Genomic DNA, 23096 nt, shown 5'->3' with positions numbered 1-23096 from the left:
TTATAAATCAAGAGTTTCTATAGTTACTTTTTTGTATCAATTTTAATAAATCAGATTTTATAGTAGTTTTGCTGGTTTTCCATTATTAAGGTATATAAATTGATTATCAATAAAAAATTGTAATTTTTTTAATTTAAAAAATATATTTTTACTGATACTATCCAATGAAAATAAATAAAAAATGAAAAAATATATATAATGAGATTCGTCACAATAAAGTTTATATCTCTGGATTTTTTCCACATAAAAGAATTTATATTTCTGCAAAAAAAGAATTTTTATTTCCGCATTTTTTAGTTTACATTTCTGCATAACTTAATTTATATTTCTGCATAACCCTGTAACATACTAAATTAAATATTAATGGCTATATTTACTGTTGCTATATTTGCTTAAGATAAGGAAATAATGATAAAAGATAATTTACTGTTGAAGAACTTGAGATAATATTGTAAAAGAGTACTATGTAAATAAAGTTTTAACTCCAATAAAACTCAGCTATTTACTGCAAACAACTATCGCAATTCTGTCCATATTCCTATATTAATGAATTATATCTTCTTGGATTATTGTTTACTACTGGCTTTTCATGGAAACCATATATACAATCGGTTACTAAATTAGCATCCGCTAAGGTTGCTCTTCTTTATTGTGCTTGTCATTTTCTTACTCCTGGTTCCATTCTCTACCTCTACAAATCTCTTATTCGTCCTTGTATGGAATACTGTTGTCATATTTGGGCTGGTTCTTCTAATGATGCTCTTTCTCTTCTAGACAAGGTACAAAAAGGCATTGTAAGCATAGTTGGACCTGCTCTATCTGCTAAGCTTGAGCCTTTTTCCCATTGTCTTAAAGTTGCATCTCTTTCTCTTTTCTACAAATACTATCATGAATGCTGCTCAAAAGAGCTATTATCTTTAGTTCTATCAATTAAAACTCATTCTCGTTTAACTTATCTTTCAGCAAAGTCTTATTTGTTTACTGTATCTGTCCCCGCATGCTCTTAAAACTTTTATTCGTCTAATTTTTTTTCCCGCACTTCAACTCTTTGGAACTCTCTCCCCACTTCATGTTTTCCTGACTCATACAACCTCCAACTTTTCAAGTCTTCTGTAAACCTTCTATAACTATACTCTTTTTTTCTAGTAACTCCCAACTTAATAGTGGTTGCTTGCAGCCTTGTTGGGAGTGAATCAATTAAAATAATAAAAAAAAGTCTAGTTACGTGATGAAGATTAAAGTCTTTCATTTTCTAGATAGATTGTATTAGCTATTTCATATTTAGCATTTGTAATGTAATACATGAAGTAAATAGGAATAACAAAGAACTTGCATTGTAAAGTTGAAAATCGTCAAGCTTTAAAAAATCTTTTAAATTTTGCTTTGTCAAAAATTAGCTTTTTGTTTATTGCTCACCATAAAAGTATAAAATTTATATTAGCGTATGAAGTTATAATGAAACAGCTATTAAAAAATTAGATCTGAAGTAAAATCCCCCCAACCCTACCTCCTTCCTTCTTATTATCTTGTATTAAGCACGCAAGAGTACTTTTTTCCTTTTTTTCAGATAAGTAATATGAAACATTTGTTTTTTCTTTTACAACAAAGTTTTTAATTTAAAAAAAAATTATTTAAAGATTATATTTTTATTAATTTTATTTTAGCTCACTTGAAGTTGGTTATTTAGACCCACACCTGCAACAGTTGCTATCTCAACGAGGAATCAACACTGTTTATTTTAATAAAGGCTTATAGACATTATATATATATATATTTTTTTACTTCAAATTTTTAATGATAAACATTATTTAAAAATAACGTTTTAAGTTACTAGAAATTTTTTAGCATTTCACTTCTCATTTTTTAAAGATCAAAGTTTTAAGATGTTACGCAACTTACTTACTATTTACTATAAGTCGCAATGCTAGCTGCCATATTAAATATTACTAAAATAGTTTGTGCTTTTTACGGAGTGTTACATTGTTTTATCTGTCTAGAAAAGCCTTAAAACAAAGGAACAGTTGATCTAGTTTTTACTTCTTATTTCTTTTTTTTTATAAGACAATAGTTTTTAATATTAAATGTGATTGTTTGCCTCGATATCTTAGTAAGCATAAGCAAACGTGTTTTAGACGTCTAAAATACGCATTAATACTTATTAACACGTAACTAAAAAACACTTCTTGTGCCCACTGGGATGCTGAGCGTCTATTATAAAAATTGTTTTTTTTTAGTTAATTACTCTATTAGCTGTTATTAAACATAATAATTTTTACTAATGCAGTTTGTAATTATTATTATTTTTTGCTACATAAAAGTAAAAATAAAGGTTACGTAATCAATAGCATTAATATATGCTCGGATAACGCCAATATCAGTTCACAAACAGGAAGTTTAAAATATTCATATATAAATAGTAAAAATTGACCAAGCGAAAGAAATACTTTAAATCATCAATTAAACAAACTTGGCATATTACTTACATTTAGGCCAATTTTAATACTAAGATAAATAACGAATTAATGTAGGGAGTTTAGGCAATTTTTATAGCCGGTGTAAATCTTTTTTATTTAAAATGCATTGGATTCCTTAATATATTTTATTTTCAAAATGGTTTTAACGTCTTCTGCAGCTTATTTAGTTCCAAATATATTTGTGTTTTAATATTTTCAATATTAAAATGTATCAAAGTATCTCGTTAAACTTTTGGCACCGAAAAAAAAACTTTTTTATCTTTTTTTTTCCTGCGTAAAAAGTTGCGTTAACAATATAATTTTTTGAACAAATTATTTGAACAATTCATAAATATAATTTTTTTCAGGTTAACGAACACGTACTATTCAACTAACTGTAGAATATGCTTTAAAATAGTTTAAGGTAGCAGATCCCCTTAAAATAAAGTTGCTTAAATTGTTGTAATGGAGCATCAATTGCAATTAAATTCTATTTTTATTAAATATTTTTATTATTATTTTGAAAAAAAAAGTAACCAGGGAGTAGTTAGACATTTAAGCAGCTATTTTGAAAAATTTTCAAACAAGATTATAAAAGTTTGGTAAATGCTACTGACTCCATATTTTCAAGGTATGTTAGGAGAACTATTAACTAAGGTTTCAACCACTTTTGTGTAAAACAGGTAAATATTTCAAAAGATAATAAAATAAAAGATTTTTTTTTTTAAATTAGTAAAATTAAGTACCTAAAAAAAAATAAAAAATTGTACTTAATATAAAAATTAGACCTTTGTTGAGGTACAAACCCCAGACAACACATCAAGGAACATTTCCTGAAAATTTCAAATCAAAATCTTCATTAGAAGTTGAGAAAACGTGTTTAATGTGTTGCAAAGTATAAAAAAAATGAAACGCAAGAAAAATGCTTTTACAGATTTCGTAATAAAAAAATAAATAATATTGTTATCATTCTAAAAACCACCAGCAGAGTATGATGTTCCTTCTTCATTTTCTTTATCTATGAATCGTTTTTTTTATTGCTCTCAGGACCTTTTTTCTACTGATACCTGCTGTGGAAGTCTTTTTGGTCATTTAACCTATTCGAGTTGAATTTTTTCTAATTGCCCCAATGTGCATAAATTGACCGGTTTTTATCTGCAGTTTTTTAAAAACTTCATATAACCCAGTTGCTCCATCATTAAACTCTAAAACAGTAGATGATACAGCTATTTCAAGAGTACTTCGGCTAACATAAACATCTTTAGGACATTTTTTCCAAATGAAGTTATTGATCGCTTCATTATTATTTTGTCCATGCAAACACTTGGATAATAATTCATCTCTGATTAAATCTTGAAAGATAGGTTTTAAAATTTCTGTTAGTGCTAATGGAAGATTTAATTTAGCTTTGTAATTTGATTTACCTGCCACATTTTGCCACGTTCTGCTTCATCAATAATATTTGAGTTATGGAAAAGTGTCGCCCAAATACTCCTAATCATTTCATAAATGCTGTTGAGATGTTGTCTTATTGCAGTACCATAATAGTTCTGCAAAGTATTTGTGGCTTTATCTGTTAATCGTCCTTTACCCATTATTTTCCCCCCATCAGACAGTATATTTAGTTTCATCAATTGAAACAAGTTTCGCAATCGAATTCCTATACGCTTTTGAACATACCCAATACACTCTTTTTTATCAATACTAACATTAGGTCCATATGGTTCAGACTTAATAACATCATTATACGAGAATGTGTCTCCATCTACAATATGAGATGTATACCTGAGTTTGTACTTCTCCACAGATCGTCCAAACATTTCAATGGCGCCCACAGATTCCATTGATCCTGAAGATTTTACGTGGTTAATAAGGCAATTGTGATTATTTTGCCAATTATTATAACCAGGTTCATTCTTCCTTTTGTTCCAATATTCGCAACCTTTGCATTGTTTTGATAAAATAAAATGGTCTATACATTTTTGATTATTTGTTAATATCAAAGTAACAACACCGTTAATGGATGTATAACCTCTTTTTTGCCATGTACCATCTACAGAAACATGGCAATCAACAATACTTAAATTATGACTGTTTTCATCCAACAAAACAATATCATATGTCTCTTTTGCAGCATTCAACATACAACCATTAGCTGCTTCAACATAAGCACTGCGGAGTGACTTTTTAATTTTACCATAGTTTTTTTTTTTTTTCATTGGTCTTGGCATATTCAAGCAACGATTAAATAATTCTATAGAAGTATAACCTTTTCCTATTTCTCGAAAAGCAACAATAATTTGTGCATTGACTTCTGCACTTCTTTCATTTACTACTGAAGTTTGGAATGTGTCTATAACTTTGTCATAGTTTTTACAAAAAATTTCAAATTGCATGCAAAATCCCATTTTTTCTTAAGGTTACCTTAAGAAAAAAATGGGATTTTGCATTTTGCAAATTAATCTTATTTCCCCATTCAGGACAAAAAATATACTTACTGAATAATCTTTTTAATATGGAAAAGTTCATAATAAAGTTATAATTGTTTTCATAATCATCATTCTTATCCTCGACATTTTGAGTAGTATTCATTTTCGAAAATAACTTCTTTGCACTTGAACAACATGCAATTGATAAAGGTAAAAAAATTTTCTGTTTTTCGTTGCATGTGTACTGATTTCCTTTGAACTTATATTTACTTTTTCTAATCGTACTACGAGTCATTTTTTTAAATATAAAATACAAACTTTAAATAAGCTTTTAAAACGAGCGTGCAATATATAGTCATAAGATACGATTTTATTTACTAGAGTTCATGCTATGGAATCTATCTTAAGGTTGTTTTGAGCCCTGTTAATAAAATTAAGCAAACAAGATGTTTTTAAGACTTAAATTTCATCCAAGCTACTGATTAAAAAGTTAAAAACCTAACAACAAACCCGTTGCTACGGCGGTAACTAAGGAAGTCTGAAAACTGAGGTGCACTAAAACATAATTACTTAAAAAACTAAATTAAATTACAAGTAAGAGTTTTCATATTACCAATCTCTGTTAAATTCTGCATCGAAATCAAATTTAAAAAATTTTGTACATTTTTTTGATTTTTGTGGGGGTCTGCTACCTTAACATAAACTAAATTTTTAAATGTTTTTATTTACAATACGCTAAGCGTAACAAAACTTTGAGGAGAATTATTAATTTAAATTAACCTTTATAATTAAATTATCAAGTGAAAAACGTGGAAATGAAACAGGACGAAAACTTCAAAATATGTAAAAAATAAATCAAAGTCTAAAATTTATCTTTACATAAATAAAACAAAATTCAATCAACGATTTGTTAATAATTTCAGTATTATTATAGATTCAAAAAGAGATTTAACTTCTTATAGTCCACTGTTTCGACTAAATTATTATTTTCAGCACCTATGATAATAAAAACTTTTCGAAAACAATGAATTAAAAACTCGTTGAATTTATCTTTAAGTTGCGAGTTATTTGAACTTAAAAATTTCAATTTTCAAAATTCATTCAAAACTTCGCTGACTTTATATCGGTAAATTCACTGAAAAAAACTTTATTATCGAATTGCAATTCAAACTTCAGAGTATACTCTGAAGTTTGAATTGCAGATCGATAATAAAAACATTTTTTTTATATATTTTTATAAACCTTAAACTGTTATAGGTCGGAACAACGTTTTTTTACAAAGGTTTCTCCATAAAAGATAGAAACGAGGTCAGCAAAAAATTTTCTAATGGTGATCCTAATTCCGAGGGCTGTATGTAATGTCATCAAGCAATTTTATACAAAATTTGCCTTGGCTATTCCGTTCATAAATTGGACAAAATTGTCTAACTTACTTAACGAAGTGCACCAATGAGAAGGTAACTCATAGGACTTTGCACTGCATCAGTGAGCTGTCATGTTTCCTAAGTTAGCCCTCCATTTCTGGATTCTTTTGTTTGCTTTATAGGCAGTTTATGTAAAAGCAATAGTAACTTAGCCTAAGGTTAGCCCTTCTGAGACCACATTGTCAAAGCCTGGATAGTTTGAACATTTGTATTGGGTTTTGTGCGAACCATTAAATCCAAAATAGCAAAATCACTTTCTGATGCTTTGTTAGTGAAAGGGATATTAGAAGCAGATTCAGAAACTGATATAGATGGATTCCAATACTTACCACCTGGTAACTAATCAGCACACTGGCGCTCCAAAATAACAAGAATTGCATAGAAAATAATTTTAAGTGATTGCACAGTTAAAGAATCAAACTCATCATTTTGAGTGCATTCAAACAGTTTGGTGTAAACTTCATCTTGATGAAGAAGATCCTCAAAAAATTTTCCATTTGCAAACAATAAAAAAGATGCATCCATACAAAGAGACAAAAGTCTAGTTTTCAAACGAAGTAGGTAGGGGTTTAAAAATAAAATACTATCAAGTGATTCGATAGTTCGCCACATTGGACCAGTAAGTAGTTTGTCAATAATATCTAATGTACGAACTTCAGACATACAAGAATTGAGATATCTTCTTTAATCGCTTTTAATAAATTATTAGGATGAGGCCAAGCATTAAGAAATTCTGTTATAGCATCCTTATGATAGTATAGGGCAGCTACATCGTAACATAAAATATTAAAACGATTTTCAACAAATGGAACAAAAAAAGATTTATTGTTATTGGAGGAATAAAAAGAATTAAACCATGATGCAACACCAGCTTCCTCGCTACCCCTTGAATGAAATGTCTTACATGTGGTACGAACTAACCTTACAGCACCACATTTTTTACTACTAAAAGCATAAAACAGTTTCAAAATCATTTTGAGGCAGAATTTTTTCAAAAGAATTCAAAACCTTATTAGTTTAGGTGCAAAATTAGCAAGCAAATAGAGTTTACAGAAAAAATTACTGATGTTCTTCATATTGTCTTTGACATTTGGAGAAAGCAAATCCCAGTTATTAATTTCAATCGGCAAAAGTTTTTCTCCTAATGTTTTTAACTGTGAGTTAAAAAGAGGATTAACAGAGGAAAGATAAGACATAGTTGATTTAATTGATGTTATTAACTTAGAAAAATTAATTTCTTTTTCAGTAGATGAGTTGCTAACAACATCACAAATGTCATCTACTATGTTAGTACAGTTTTGCAAGACAGTTGCTGTATCTTTGCCAACCACTTCTGACAAACCAAATGATAAAGTTTTCCCACTAGTTGTAGTAATTTGAAAGCTTTGATAATGCTTATGGTATTTCTGAGTACCATCACCATGCAAACAATTGCCTATATTAGAGTTTTTATTTGTCAAATTATTTTCAAGCATTGTTTCTGCAACTTGAAATTGACCTAAAATCAAAGCATCCTGCATTAACCTACATTTTACAGCAGCTGATGGTAGTCTAGATATGTTCTTTTTGGCTAGTTTGTTTAATACTACTTTTATGACTTCGTTGACACTATTCATACTCACGTTCATTGATAGAAGTTTCATGACAGTTTCTTGAATGTCATCACTGTATTTGCCATCTTCAAATGTTATTACTTCCTCATCATCCAACAAAGAAACCAATTTTTGAAGTTCTTGATTCTCTTCTTTTAAAATGTTTGTCTTAATATATAACAAAACAACTTCCTTCTCTAAACTTATAACATCTTTGATATTGTAGTCAATTTTTTAACTACTCACTTTGTTTTTTGCAGCTTTATTTTCTCGTTTTTTAATTCAGAAATGTTTATATCAGAATTTTCTAGAGTTGAAGTAATATCTGTTATTTTATTTGTTAATTGTAATATTTTATATTTTGCTTATTTTTAACGAATTTATTTCATTCTTTTTTATTTCAAGCTGAGTATCACGACATATTATTTTTTTTATTTAAATTTCTCATATTAAATGATTTTTTTTTTTACTCTAATACCTTTAATTTGTTTTCAATAATATTAGGCTTTTCTTCTTTTTCACAATAACTCTTTTTAATAAAGTTCAATTCAGCTTCAATTAGAGAGTCTTTTGAAATAAGTAATTTTAGATTGTTTGACATATCTTCAAAATCTTTTAGATGTGTAAATTAATCCATTTTTAAATCCAACATAGATTCCATTTTCATTTTTAAAATTTTATTTTCTTTTTTAAGCATTTTGTTTTCGCTTATTAGTATTTTTTCTTTAGGAATTTCAGACGTATTCACTGCATTATCAGAAAAATTTGCTACAGGTGAAAAAAAAGCCTGACATAATAACAATGCTAATTTGTTATGTTTTTGTTGTTTCTTTAATTTTTTGATGGTGTCAACTAATCTATTTATCTTTTTGTCTAAAACTTTCTTGCAGCAGAACAGTTTAACATTAAAATCCACGCAATATCTACATCGCAATATCTATACTGCATCATAAGATGTATCTTTTAATGTCAAATACCAATCATAAATACTTTCATTGATCATTTTATCTAAATAAATATAGATTTTCAGTCAATCATTTCGAACAAATATATAAATATATTATTTCAAAGACTTTCACTTATTATATATGCGTGTATGTATATATATATATATATATATATATATATATATATATATATATATATATATATATATATATATATATATATATATATATATATATATATATATATATATTTTCTCATTTCATCAACTCCGTTACTGAAATTTTGTCCTACAGCTATAAAAACGCAATTCTTGTACAAGTAACATAAAAAACAGCACCGTGGGTAGTAATACTTATCGTTAATATAAACAAGCATTTTATCGGATATTTCCAACTAAATTTTAAAATTTTGTGTGCGCAATTGTTAATCAAAAATGTCCACTCCGTAGATGTCCTGCATCTAGAACTACATTGTTGTACTCAATAATTATTTTTCTTTTGTATTAAGGCTAATCGGGGACATAATTTGGTGCTTTTGACATGCTAATATATGGTATTTTAATACATTTAATAATTTACACCTTATCCGGTTGTAGCTCTTGTCAAAAACTTGCTGTCCCCACATTTTTTGTCCATTCCGTTATTACATTCTAAAATAGTCACAGGTTTGTAGTTTTTACTTATTTACTAATTAAAATAATGAAAAAAAGTCCAGTTCTATGGAATTTATTAACATTTAAAGTTATATCTTGCTGCAAGCATTATTTATATAAAAATGAGAGCATAATTACCTTATTTTAAAAATGATATTCTTATTTGAAGACTACTCCGTTACGCTTTTTTATTCTGTAAACTTACAAATTTTTATATGGCGTGTTTTAGTACTCTTTAAATCTTTTGGACAATATAGCAATAAAAGATTTTAAAGATGTTTTCCAATGAATAGTAATGAGATATTATTGATTATGTATAATTATGTCTACTCCGTTATTGTCAACTCTGTGATTTCCTCTTAATAACGGAGTTGACAACAACATAACGGAGCTGACATCACGAAGATAAAAAAAATCAAAAGCTTTAAACTAAGCTATTCTCTGCATTAAATAAACACGTCAACCATTAGGGACTTACTGCAGCGATAAAATATGATTACCTTGCAGCGTTAAATATGATTACCATATGTACGCTGCGTTCTTTTACTTTCAAGTTATTGTAAGAGTAATTTGTCACGTCAACCATTAGGGACACGTCAACCATTAGGGACTTACTGCAGCGACTTACTGCACGTCAACCATTAGGGACTTACTGCAGCAATAAAATATGATTACCTTGCAGCGTTAAATATGATTACCATATGTACGCTGCGTTCTTTTACTTTCAAGTTATTGTTGGAGTAATTTGTAAGTATTTTAGTATTAGGATTTCACTTTTTGTTTGGTTTTTATCTACATTTGACTCCAATGCGTTTGGCTTTTAAAATAAATGTAAATCTTGAAATATATTTTACTAATAATAAATAAATAATAAATAAACTTTTGGTGTATTAACAATTACAGTTGTTATACTATTTTTCCAAAAGAAATACAACTAGGCATATAACATGAAAACTTCAAAGAAATCTCGTGCTGAAATTCAGAAAGCGTTTCGGGACAGACAATTAGAAAAAAATGCAGACATATTTCGTGAAAAAGAACGCAAACGTTGGCATATGCGGCGTGAGCAGAAGAAGGTTAAAGTGATATCAGAATTATCAGAAAGAAAAAAACGAATTGTTTGTCATTGTTGGCGCGTCCAGAAAGCAAAATTGAGAGCTGCAAAATAAAAGATTGAAACATCGTTATCAGAGTTACCGGAACGCGAGTTGAGTAAGAATTACGAACGCAAACAAAGAGGTAGAGCAAACGTTGCTTATCGAAAAACAAAGGCTTATAGAAAAATACAAACATTAACGGACGAGTTGGAAACGGCTAATTGTTCAGCCCAAAAATACAAAAAACGTTGGTTAAGGCTAAAAGTTTCCTGTCTGGTTTACAAGCGAATTCACCTACAACCACTGATAGATCATCTACTTCTTCTGTAGAAAACGGTTTTCTTACTAATGAAACTAGCAGGATGTCAAATTTATTAGCAGGTAATAAAACCCCAAACTCTTCTTTTTCATCAAAAAGTACAACTCCAAACAGCGAATGCCATCGTGGTAATGCATCGCTTGATGCTGAAACACAGGATTTGATCAGAGAGTTTCTTACACGTGATGACAATTCAAGAATAACAACTGGAAAGAAACAGACTGTAACAAAAAAATAAAGATAAAAAACAAAAGCGACTACTACTCGATTCATTAATAAACCTTTATGAAAAATTTAGCGCGGAATATACAAGAAACAACATTTCATATACAACGTTTACTCGTTATTGCCCATTTTTTGTCCGCAAACCATCGGCTAAAGATAGAGATACGTATCTGTGCAAAAAACACGAGAACATACAATTACTTTTTGATAAACTTATTACCCTGCGTGTTTTGAAAAAAAAAATATTGAAGAAGTAGTGAAACAAGTTTGTTCTAGTACCGATATATACCGATAGAAGAGAATGCATGTTCAAAGAATGTAACATTTGTTTTAAATCTCGAGTTCAATTTCAAGCAAAAGGGTTGCTAAAAGATGAAAGTATTATAGTTTGGTTCCAGTGGGAAAAAGAAAAACAGGAAGATGAAAAGATGGGAGAAAAGAAAACAACAAATGTTTTCAGGAAAAGTGTGAAGCGTGGAACACTTAAAGATCTTAAATTAAAATTCTGTGAATCATTTCGAAACGAGCTATGCAAGCATGTTTTTATAATAAGACACCAGTTCAGAATGTACAAAAAATTAAAAGAAACAGTAAATGTGAACGAAGCTGTTATACATATAGATTTTTCTGAGAACTATGTGTGCAAGAATTTTGCTGCAATTCAATCTTCACATTTTGGAGCAAGTAACAAACAATCTACATTGCATACAGGAATAATTTATAAAATGGATGGAGATCAGTCATTTACAACTATATCCGACTCTTTGAGGCACGATCCTCCTTCTATATGTGTACATCTGGAACCCGTGCTAATTGAACTCAAGATAGATAACCCACAAATTACAGATCTTCATTTGTTTTCTGATGGACCAACCACACAATATAGGAAAAAGCAAAACTTCTTATTTTTCTCTACATTGATATAAATATTAGAATTTAATTTAGCCAGTTGGATTTTTTTTGAAAGTGGACATGGCAAGGAAGTACCAGATGCGATAGGAGGATCTGTGAAACGTCAGGCAGATCAATTGCTTAATATGGGTTGTGACCTTCCAGATGCAGAAGGTTTATATAACTTTCTTAACAATGGAAATTCATTAATAAAGTTTTAATATATTGAGGGATTTAAAATTACTTCTTTTGACTCAAAATGTTCGAAAACATTAAAGGCTATTACAGGCACTATGAAAATGCATCAGCTGCATACAGAAAGAAAATTTAATGTTTTGTATCGAGATTTAAGTTGCTTCTGTAAGAGGGCTACAGTTTGCAAATGCTACAATTTAAAGCAATATATGTTTTTCAAAAACACTAGCACGGTAAAAAAATATTTGTGTATTTTATTATTTTCCTAATTTATTTGTTTTTATAATAATTAATTTATTTTAAGTACTTCCGTGAATTTCTTTTTAATATTGCATAATTTTAACAGTGATGAAAGTATTTCTTTGGCCAATGCAATGGATGTCAATGATTACTAGTTTCAACATTTAAGCAACAATATCATTGATTTGGTTAATTTCAATGAAAATTTGAATATCTTGTTGATTGAAGCAAATGATGTTGTAAGCGACCACAAATTTCTTCACGTTAATGATGTATGGTCCAGTAACGGAGCGGACAGTATTTGTACAAGTTAAATCCGAAAAAGATTTTTGTCGAGTTAAATTCTTTTTTTAAAGACGCTTTACCTTTTTTAAAAAGACCAAATACTGAATTTATTTATATACTAAGATTTTCCCTTTAATTTAAAATGTAACTTACACTGTTTTGCTTTTAAATAATAAATAATTAGCAAATACCAGTAACGGAGCAGACATTGTCGCATAAATTAAACTTTTTATGTCATTAAATTTGGCTAATATACTTAACATGTAGGCTGTAGTTATAGTACCCAGTACCTTTGATTTCAAAAATAGAATTTGTTACAAAAATAATAATAATTCACAGATGTAGTTACATTTATGTTACGGTAACGGAGTGGAAAAAATTATTGGGCCTCATTACTTGATGATATCCAAAAACATTTAAAAAGCAGATTTGTGCAAAAGCAAATCTATTTTGTACATCTCTAATGATGAAATTTAACATACTTGTTAAAATTTTATAGATAGTCCAAACTTTATTTTCATGCAACATTAGTTGCGACAAAACCGTCTTATGAGAAATTGACTCATATATATATATATATATATATATATATATATATATATATATATATATATATATATATATATATATATATATATATATATGTATGGTTTCAAAAGCATTCCAAAGCTCATCAGGAGATAAGTCATACTCATCCATTGTAAAATCCAGAGTTGTTACGACATAATATGTCTGGCAGATCTGTCGACATATTTTCAGACATATTTTCTGCCGACATAAAATATGTCCCACATATTTTCGATTGACATATTTTGACATAGTTTTATGTCTGAATTATTTTCTGCTGACATAAAATATGTCAGACATATTTTCCATTGACATATTTTGACATAATTTTATGTCTGAATTATTTTCTGCTGACATAAAATATGTCAGACATATTTTCTATCGACATGTTTTGACATAATTTTATGTCTGAATTATTTTCTGCTGACATAAAATATGTCAGACATATTTTCAGTCGACATATTTTGAAATAATTTTATGCCTGAATTATTTTCTGCTGACATAAAATATGTCAGACATATTTTCTGTCGACATATTTTGACATAATTTTATGTCTGAATTATTTTCTGCTGACATAAAATATGTCAGACATATATTCTATCGACATATTTTGACATATTTTTATATCTGAATTATTTGCTGTTTGATATTCTTGAAGAAAAAATCAATCTAACAAATTTATTGCGCATTTCAACTTAATTTACAGAGTTAAGTAAAAATAGTTTAACAAATTTGTTGCTAATTAATACTATCAAATACTATCAAATACTATTAAAATTAGGGGTATTTGGGGTAAAGCCCCTAATATTGTCGAAAAAAAAGTTGTTCAAAAGTATGTCAACTTGGGTCTCAAAAAAAGCGTATTTTAGAAGATAGTATAGAGATTTTAGAAAATATAAAAATTTTTCCTTAAAATTTTTTGGCAAATAAATTATTTGAAAAAATGCTAAAGACTCTTAAAAAAATGTCAACAAAATGTTTTTGAGCAATAATACAAAAAATACTTATTTTTATTACAAACGAATAACATCTTTAAAATCTCTATGAAAATACGCTTCTTTTGAGACTCAGGTTGACACACTTTTGAACAACTTTTTTTTCGACAATATTAGGGACTTTACCCCAAATACCCCTAATTTTAATAGTATTTGATAGTATTTGATAGTATTAATTAGTATGGATTAGTATTGGCGATTTCCCTTATTAGAATGTAAAAACCATCTCGAGCTGAGTTTTTATTACTGAAAATGGTTTTTATTAATATGACTAAACTTAAAATTATTCTCTTGATTAAAATAATATTTAAAAAAAAACATTTTTAGTTATTTTTAACTAATAGTTGATTCATTCAATAAATTATTCGCCATTTTTGACTTTAAATCGTAAGGAAAACGAAAAAAAATAATTATTCCAATATATATTTCACTCAAAACATTTTATGCAAGTTTATGGCAGTTAATTATGCTGTTATAATGCAATTGTCAATTATTTTATTGTTAAATAAATCATAACTATTATAACTAAAAGTATATTATTCGTAATTAGTTATAAATTATTACCGGTTAGTCTTCTTAATATGAATTTAATGAGCTGAATATAACTTATGTGAAACATTTCAAATTCTTCAGCTTAAATGAATTTAATTTGGCACGAATTTTTTGAAATTCTGTGAACCATTTTTTTGAAATCTTTTGAATTCAGTTTTTCATAATGAAATCTATTTCAGGATCAACTAATAATTAAAAATAACTGTAAAAGTTTTTTTTTTATTATTATTTTAATCAAAGAAATATTTTAAGTTTAGTCATACTAATTAAAACCACTTTCAGTAATAAAAACTCAGCTTGAGATGGTTTTTACATTCTAATAAGGGAAAGCGCCAATACTAATCAATACTATCAAATACTATCAAATGATGCCTCAATACTAGTCAATATTAGTCAATACTATCAATGTCAATATTAGTCATAATCAATAAATAAGTCATAATCAATAAATAAGTCAATAAATGCCAATATTAGTCAATACTATCAAATGATACATCGCTAAAAAGGGCAGAAAAAGACCTTTATGAAACATCGGATGTTTGCTTATAGGGTTTAAAGTAATAGTTTTATGAAGCATAATTGATTGCAAAGACATAAAATTATGTAAAAATATGTCGACAGAAAATATGTCTGACATATTTTATGTCAGCAGAAAATAATTCAGACATAAAGTTATGTCAAAATATGTCGACAGAAAATATGTCTGACATATTTCATGTCAGCAGAAAATAATTCAGACATAAAATTATGTCAAAATATGTCGATAGAAAATATGTCTGACATATTTTATGTCAGCAGAAAATAATTCAGACATAAAATTATGTCAAAATATGTCGATAGAAAATATGTCTGACATATTTTATGTCAGCAGAAAATAATTCAGACATAAAATTATGTTAAAATATGTTGACAGAAAATATGTCTGACATATTTTATGTCAGCAGAAAATAATTCAGACATAAAATTATGTTAAAATATGTTGACAGAAAATATGTCTGACATATTTTATGTCAGCATAAAATAATTCAGACATAAAATTATGTCAAATTATGTCGACAGAAAATATGTCTGACATATTTTATGTCAGCAGAAAATAATTCAGACATAAAATTATGTCAAAATATGTCAATAGAAAATATGTCTGACATATTTTATGTCAGCAGAAAATAATTCAGACATAAAATTATGTCAAAATATGTTGATAGAAAATATGTGGGACATATTTTATGTCGGCAGAAAATATGTCTCAGACATATTTGACAGATAACAACCCTGGTAAAATCTACTATTTTTAAGTGTGATTTAAATAGTTTTTTACTTTGAGTTATTTTATTTGCTAACGTCTTTCCAATGTTTATAAAATAATTGTTAAAGCTTTCAGCAATTTCTTTTTTATCACTGATAAATATGTTTTTATCATTAGTATTTAAACGTTTAGGCAGTGCATTACCAGAGTCAATATTTTTTTTTCCTATTATTTCTTTTATAACATCCCATGTTTTTTTGTTATTTCCGATATTGTTTTGCAATAAATTAGAATAATAATTTATTTTTGCTTGTTTTTTTATTTTTTCAAAGAGGTTTTTATAATTTTTGTATTTGTTTTGATTTTTGTAAGTTGTTTTTTTTAAGCATTTTTCATAAGGTCTTTGTTCTTTTTTGGAAGATTTAATACACAAGTAAATTAAGCTAATTATTTCGATTGCAATCGATTGACAAAAATATTTTGAGACATTTGTTAAGATGAGATTAATTACTTTTGATTTATGAATATTTTGAAAACATGTTGGTACATTTTAATGCTGAGGTAAACGGCGGTTTTTAGAAGAATTTAGTATTATGTACTACATAACACAAAACTCTACCATTAATTAGGGAGTTTTATCACGTGGCATTTTATCGCGGAAAACAATATATCGTACGTTTTTGAAAAACTTTGTCCAAAAAACGCAAAAAATGATTTTATGTAGGTGTCGAAGAATAAAAACCCGCCCATGAAAACAAATAGTATTACGTATATATAGACCATATATATATAGACCATATACGTATATATAGACCATATACGTATATATAAACCATACAGTCCAGAAAAAGTTCTGGTCTTGATGACATAGACTCTAAAGTTTTTAAAAACGTTTATGACGTTATTGAGTATCCCCTAATGTATATCTTTAATCTCTCATTAAAAAATGGAGTTTTTCCTGACCGCCTAAAATTAGCACGCGTAGTTCCAGTATTTAAAAGTGGAGATGACTCGACTTATCTAACTACAGACCCATCTCCATACTCCCATGCTTCTCAAAAATATTGGAGCGCATAATGTATAATAGACTCTTTACATACCTTCAAAATCATAACATCCTCTACAATAACCAATACGGATTTAAAAAAGGCCACTCAACTGAACATGCTGTAATAAATTAATTAACGAAATTTTAAGTGGCTTCGACAAAAGCAAACACACCTTTGGAGTATTTATCAACCTTTCAAAGGCTTTCGATACAGTGGACCACGAGATCCTTCTATACAAACTTTATAATTATGGTATATAAAATACAAACTTAAAATGGTTCAGTTGCTATCTAAAAAACCGTAAACAAGCCTTATTTTACAATAAAACATACACTCCCCTTGAAATCGTCACATGTGGTGTTCCCCAGGGGTCTATTCTAGGACCTCTGCTTTTCCTAATCTATATAAATGACATATTTTTATCTTCCAGTATATTGAACTTCATTCTTTTCGCAGATGACACTCAAGCTTTCTATACCCACTCTAACATTACTACACTTTTTAATACAGTAAATCAGGAACTTGAAGAGTTGAGCGATTGGTTTAAAGCAAACAAACTTTCTGTCACAAAACCATACAATTCAGACAAACTACCATTAAAACTTCCAGATATTCTATTAGACAAAGTTAGACTAAATCGAGCGTTCTCAGTTAAACTTCTCGGGGTATTCTTAGATGAACATATTAGCTGGAAAGACCACATTAATATATTAAAAAACAAAATATCTAAAAACATTGGAATTATGCATAAAGCCAGATATATTTTAAATAATGCATGCCTTAAAAGTTTTTATTTTGCATATACACATAGCTATATTAACTACTGCAATATTGCCTGGGCTAGTACCTACCAATCAAAACTAGATTTAATATATAAAAAACAGAAACAAGCATGCCGTATATTAACAAACGCAAATAGAAATGCCAATTCTAAACATTTAATGAAGGAACTGAGAGTTCTTAATATCTACGAACAAAATATCTTTTGCATTCTTCAGTTCATGTTTAAACTCAAAAATGATCTGGTCCCTGAAGCCTTCCATAACTTTTTTCGCCTTAGTAATCACAAATATCAAACAAAATACTTTATCAAGAACTACTATATTCCGAAAACCTCTTTAAGACAATCTAAATTCTCAATATCCAGCAGAGGACCCCAATTATGGAACTCATTTCTAACAAACAAAATAAAAACGATAAACTCATTCCAACATTTTAAATGCATTGTAAAACAACAGCTACTAGACCTTAACATTAATGAAACAATCTCTTATTTTTAAAATTTTTTCTTATTTTTAAAATTTTTCCTTTTTCAATTTAAATCTTCACTTTTTCTTGAAACTCTATTATATTACTTGCTTAGTTATTTAATGATGTTCGTTGTAATAGAAGTAAAAAAAAAAAATTATATGTATTATAAATATTTTATTATATTTGTATTTGGTTTATATTTTTGTTATATTTTGTCAACGACAAAAATGGGGCAAGATGATAAGACTATTGTCTTTAACTGCTCCAGTCATATATTTCACGGTAAAATGATGTACAAACTTATATTAATAATGACGAATATATATATATATAAAAAAAATATATTTTTGTCAATCGATTGCAATCGAAATATTTCTGTCAATCGATTGCAATCAAAATATTTCTGTCAATCGATTGCAATCGAAATATTTCTGTCAATCCGATTGCAATTGAGAATAGGTTTATCAAAATATTTCTGTCAATCGATTGCAATAGCTTATCCGATGTTTCTAAAATAGTATACTTGGTCTTCCGATGTAGTTTTTTTAAGCAAAGATAAATGATAAATAAAGAATTTTTAAATGCCTCAATAAAGGAAATAAATAAAAAAAACCTGCAAAAATTGGGTTTAATGAGTTGGTCTAGACTTATAAATCGTTACCGGTAAAAGAAACTGTTGCGTAGGATTCCTTAAAAAAAGCTAAAGATAATTTATCGAACTAAATATGTAACCGATAATAAAATATTCGTGGCGATATTTTTAAGGCTATTTATAAAATATTATATACTATAAGGATAGGGTAAGTGGGACACGTAAATTTTTTTTGGAATAATTGCAATATCTTTTTTATTTGATGAATAAACTGAACCAAACAAGTGTTTACGAATAAACTTTTTTAGGTGCAGATTCAATTATAATTAAGTATATAAATTTTTGCTTTTAGAGAAACCGTGCCATTGGGGTAAAGTGGGACAAGTGTGAGTCGAGGTGAGACAAATAAATTTAAAACAACATTTTAACACAAGTTATCAAATAGAAACTGATAAAATTATAAAATTACCTAATCGACATAAAAATGTTCAAGAGCTTTCACCTATCGAAATTATCAAATGGCAATGGGAAGAAGCGGGGCATAAATATTTATTTTTTCTGTCCCACTTCACCCCAATGCAAACACTTATTTAATGTACATTTCAAAATTAGGGCGTCTAGCGCACGCAGGGAAACTAAGCAATTTCTGCTAAAAAGAAGGGGAATACTGTTATTTGATTGTTTACATTAAATAACAGTATTTGGGCACCACTCCTAACTAGAAATTTCAGGTTGTCCCACTTCTCCCGCGTTCCACTTCTCCCCACCCTCCCCAATTATAAAGACACTATGGCAGTTGCGTATTAAACCCATTTCTGAAATTATCGTATAACTTACCTATAATTCCGTAGCAAATTCAATATTTAAATACAAAATACATCCAAGTATTATTCAGAATAAGAATTTGATAAGAAATAAAATGCCATTTTTATTTCTTGATAACCATTAGCCGATGCCGATTGTTTTGAAAAACCAGGTTTCTTTTAACTTTTTTGTTTCTATATTGTATGCAAAAATATAATTATTTTACAAACGAAAATGCATGTATAAGCCTAAGTTAAATATTATTTCAACTGTTTTTAATGAGCTCCCTGCGTTTTTTGTCTTTTTATAATTTTGGAAACCAATTATTGATCCAAACTATACAACGAGAAATCAATAAATCGCGAGGTTAGAATTATTTTCTTTTATCTCCACAAATCAAAAAAAATTAGTAAGGTCAATTTTTTTTCTTTTTAGATAAAATATTTATTTTTATAAATATATCGTAAAAAAAATCTCCGCTTTATCCAATCAAAAGTTATTTACGTCAAAATAGTAGATGCAAAAGTTTTTATTACAGAAAAACAACAACGAAACTTTAAAGGTAAAACATGCACCTAAAACTTGGACGGAGAATGTGAGAAAGCAATCTGATCTGGCGTATAAAAATAGAAAGAGAGAAAATGTTTCATTCAAGTCTGTAACCAAAAAAAAAATTCTTACATGAACATACACAACAACTAAATACACACAAAATATCAGTGATGAAAAATGAACACGTATATTTGTTGATTTTTGGTCTATGGACATAATCAAACCATCAATAAAATAGTCATTTTCCCATCGCCTTATGTTAGTTTTTGATATGGTACCCAAAAATCAGAGTAATTTAACAAAAGTTTTAAACTAGGGATCTCTTGTATACAAAAGGTTGACAATATCAATAGTCAAACTGATAGAGCACTCGCTGTTGGAATATTTAGTCTTCTTGGTGTAATAAGAGCAGTTCCTGCTCTTCAAAAAATATTTTTTTTTTTCTATCTAAAATTGGATTTCAAACATTTTTCAGATATTGCAGGCTATTTGAATTTTTAGATTGTTTCCCAAATCCAAATAAAGCATCTGTAAATATTGCATTTTATAAGAGTGATTTTTTATAAGAGATTTTTAATAAGAGATTTTTTTAAAGTAATTTATTTTATTGTCAAAATGATAATGTTTTATATGTTATGTTGTTAAATGGGCTTCTTACTAAAATGTTATACATTTAATGGACTAACCAGAAGTGCTGGTTAACTAATTGTTCTTTAAGGTATCTTTTTATTGTGCAATGTATTTTAGATGTTATGCTTTTAGAACTTATAGCTAAAGTTTTATTTTGTTGTGAAGATCTTGGTACATACTTTAGATAATATAATACTTATCTTCTCTGTAGAATTAAATTTTAGAAAAATAGCGTGTGTATATTATTTGTTCACTAGTGTAAAATAAGATTTTTTCTAATAAAACAGATATGTACCTTACAGTACTTTAATTGCCAAAATATACAATCATCTTGCCACAATATATACAAAAAGTACTAGCTCGTATTATATTCTTTAACAGAAAATGTAGGTAGAACAAAATAACACTGTATTTTATAAAACAAGTGTGTATTACATTGTTTTATCTCCAAATCAGGGTGTAGTAATTCAGACAGCTGCACTTCAAATATTTTAATACAATTTCTTTGAAACTGTGGAAGCATTTATAGGAAATTAATACAAACCGGTTTTGTTTGCGTTTTTTATGTTATTTGATCTGCAGGTCCATTTAAAATTTTGAGCTTGATTTTCTCGGTTCGGAAAAACATGGAGATAGAACAAAATAATTCTAACCTCGCGAAATGTAAATCTAATGTAAAATGTAAAAAAAGTTTTCTGCCAGATGTTCCTGTTCTTGATAATTTTATTTTGCAAAATTTACAAATTACAGTGGTCGGCCATCACATTAGGACCAGCTGTAATTTTTTGTAAATATCGTGTAAAAATAAATTTTTGGCAAAAAGAAAAATAATGGTGTAATTTAAAGCTTGTTCCTTTATTTATAAAGTTATACTTGATGAAAAATAAGCAAATAAAATTAAACATTTTGAATATTTATTGGTTATTACAATAAGTTATATAAAATATATATTAAGTATTAATATTTTGTAAAACCGCCTTTATTTACAATAACTGCTTCGATTCGTCGTGGCATGCTTGCAATTGAACTTTTTATAGTTTCTGTCAACTCTGGGTTATTGTGCCAGATCCTGATAATATATTCCATAAGATCTTGCTTGTTAGTAAGATTTTTTTTCCAACATATCGCTTTAATATTTCCTAAATGTTTTCTATGGGGTTAAGATCAGGTGAGTTGCCTGGCCATGGCAATACATCTACTCTTTTCTGTTTTTAAAAAGCCATAACACTTTTTGCTGTTATGAAAATTCAAAAGAAGTCCAAAAATGTCAAAAATATAAGATTTTTGACATTTTTGGACTTCTTTTGAATTTTTTTTGACATTTTTAGACTAATCTGCCATTTGAGGAAGCAACTGGTTCTCCAGAACTTTTTTATACTGGTCCTGCCTCATTGTGCCAACTACTTTGCAGAGACGCCCTGCTCCTTGCCCACAAATGACGGACCAGATCATTACTGAAGCTGGATGCTTGACTGTTTCCACAATGCAGTCAGGATGAAACTTTTTGTTTGTTCTACGACGAACAAAAGCTGTTTTGTCCATCATTACTTGAAAAGTTGATTCATCAGAGAAGCAAATCTAAAATAACGCTTACTTTAAATTATAATATTTATGAATATATTTAAAATATTTTACGAATATGAATGCAAATAAAAATACTTTTTCCCAATCCTCAACAGACCAGTGACGATAGTTTCGAGCCCACTCCAGTCTCTTTTTTTTCATGAGTGAAGTCAGTTTTGGTTTCTTGGCTGGGCGATGACACATCAATCCCTCTTCCTTCAGCCTTCTGCGAATGGTCCGGTCTGACACAGCAATACCAGCTTCATGGATAAGCTTAGTCAATACATTTTGTGGCTTTTTTCTGTTTTCCAGGGATATATTCTGGTTAATACAATCCGCTCTTGGTGTTGTCTTTTGTTTAGAAGGTGGTCTCCTTGGGCCAAACTCTTCCCCTGTATCAATTTTATTTTCTCACTCGCATTACGGTTTGGTGAGAAACCTTTACAATTTGTGCAACTTTTCGCTGAGAATATTTTGACTAACTTTTGTTGGTGTCATATCACATTTTTTACCCATAGCTGAAAATTTAAATTAATAACTTTAAA

General features: G+C 28.3%; 1 protein-coding gene across 1 annotated transcript in view; it reads left to right on the top strand.

Moving 5' to 3' along the window:
- The window catches only part of LOC100212840 (sideroflexin-2), a 28425-nt gene extending 26666 nt beyond the window's left edge, over window positions 1-1759 (top strand). Inside the window, exon 10 of the mRNA XM_065792563.1 lies at window positions 1665-1759. Within this exon, the coding sequence (XP_065648635.1) occupies window positions 1665-1755 (91 nt within the window). The 3' untranslated portion in view covers window positions 1756-1759. The remainder of the gene's footprint in view (window positions 1-1664) is intronic.
- Window positions 1760-23096: the final 21337 nt, after the last annotated feature.

Source organism: Hydra vulgaris, chromosome 03 (genome assembly GCF_038396675.1).
Source record: "Hydra vulgaris chromosome 03, alternate assembly HydraT2T_AEP".
Lineage (NCBI taxonomy): Eukaryota > Metazoa > Cnidaria > Hydrozoa > Anthoathecata > Hydridae > Hydra > Hydra vulgaris.
Note: the sequence above shows the minus strand (reverse complement) of the source record. Positions and strands in the feature narration are given on the sequence as shown.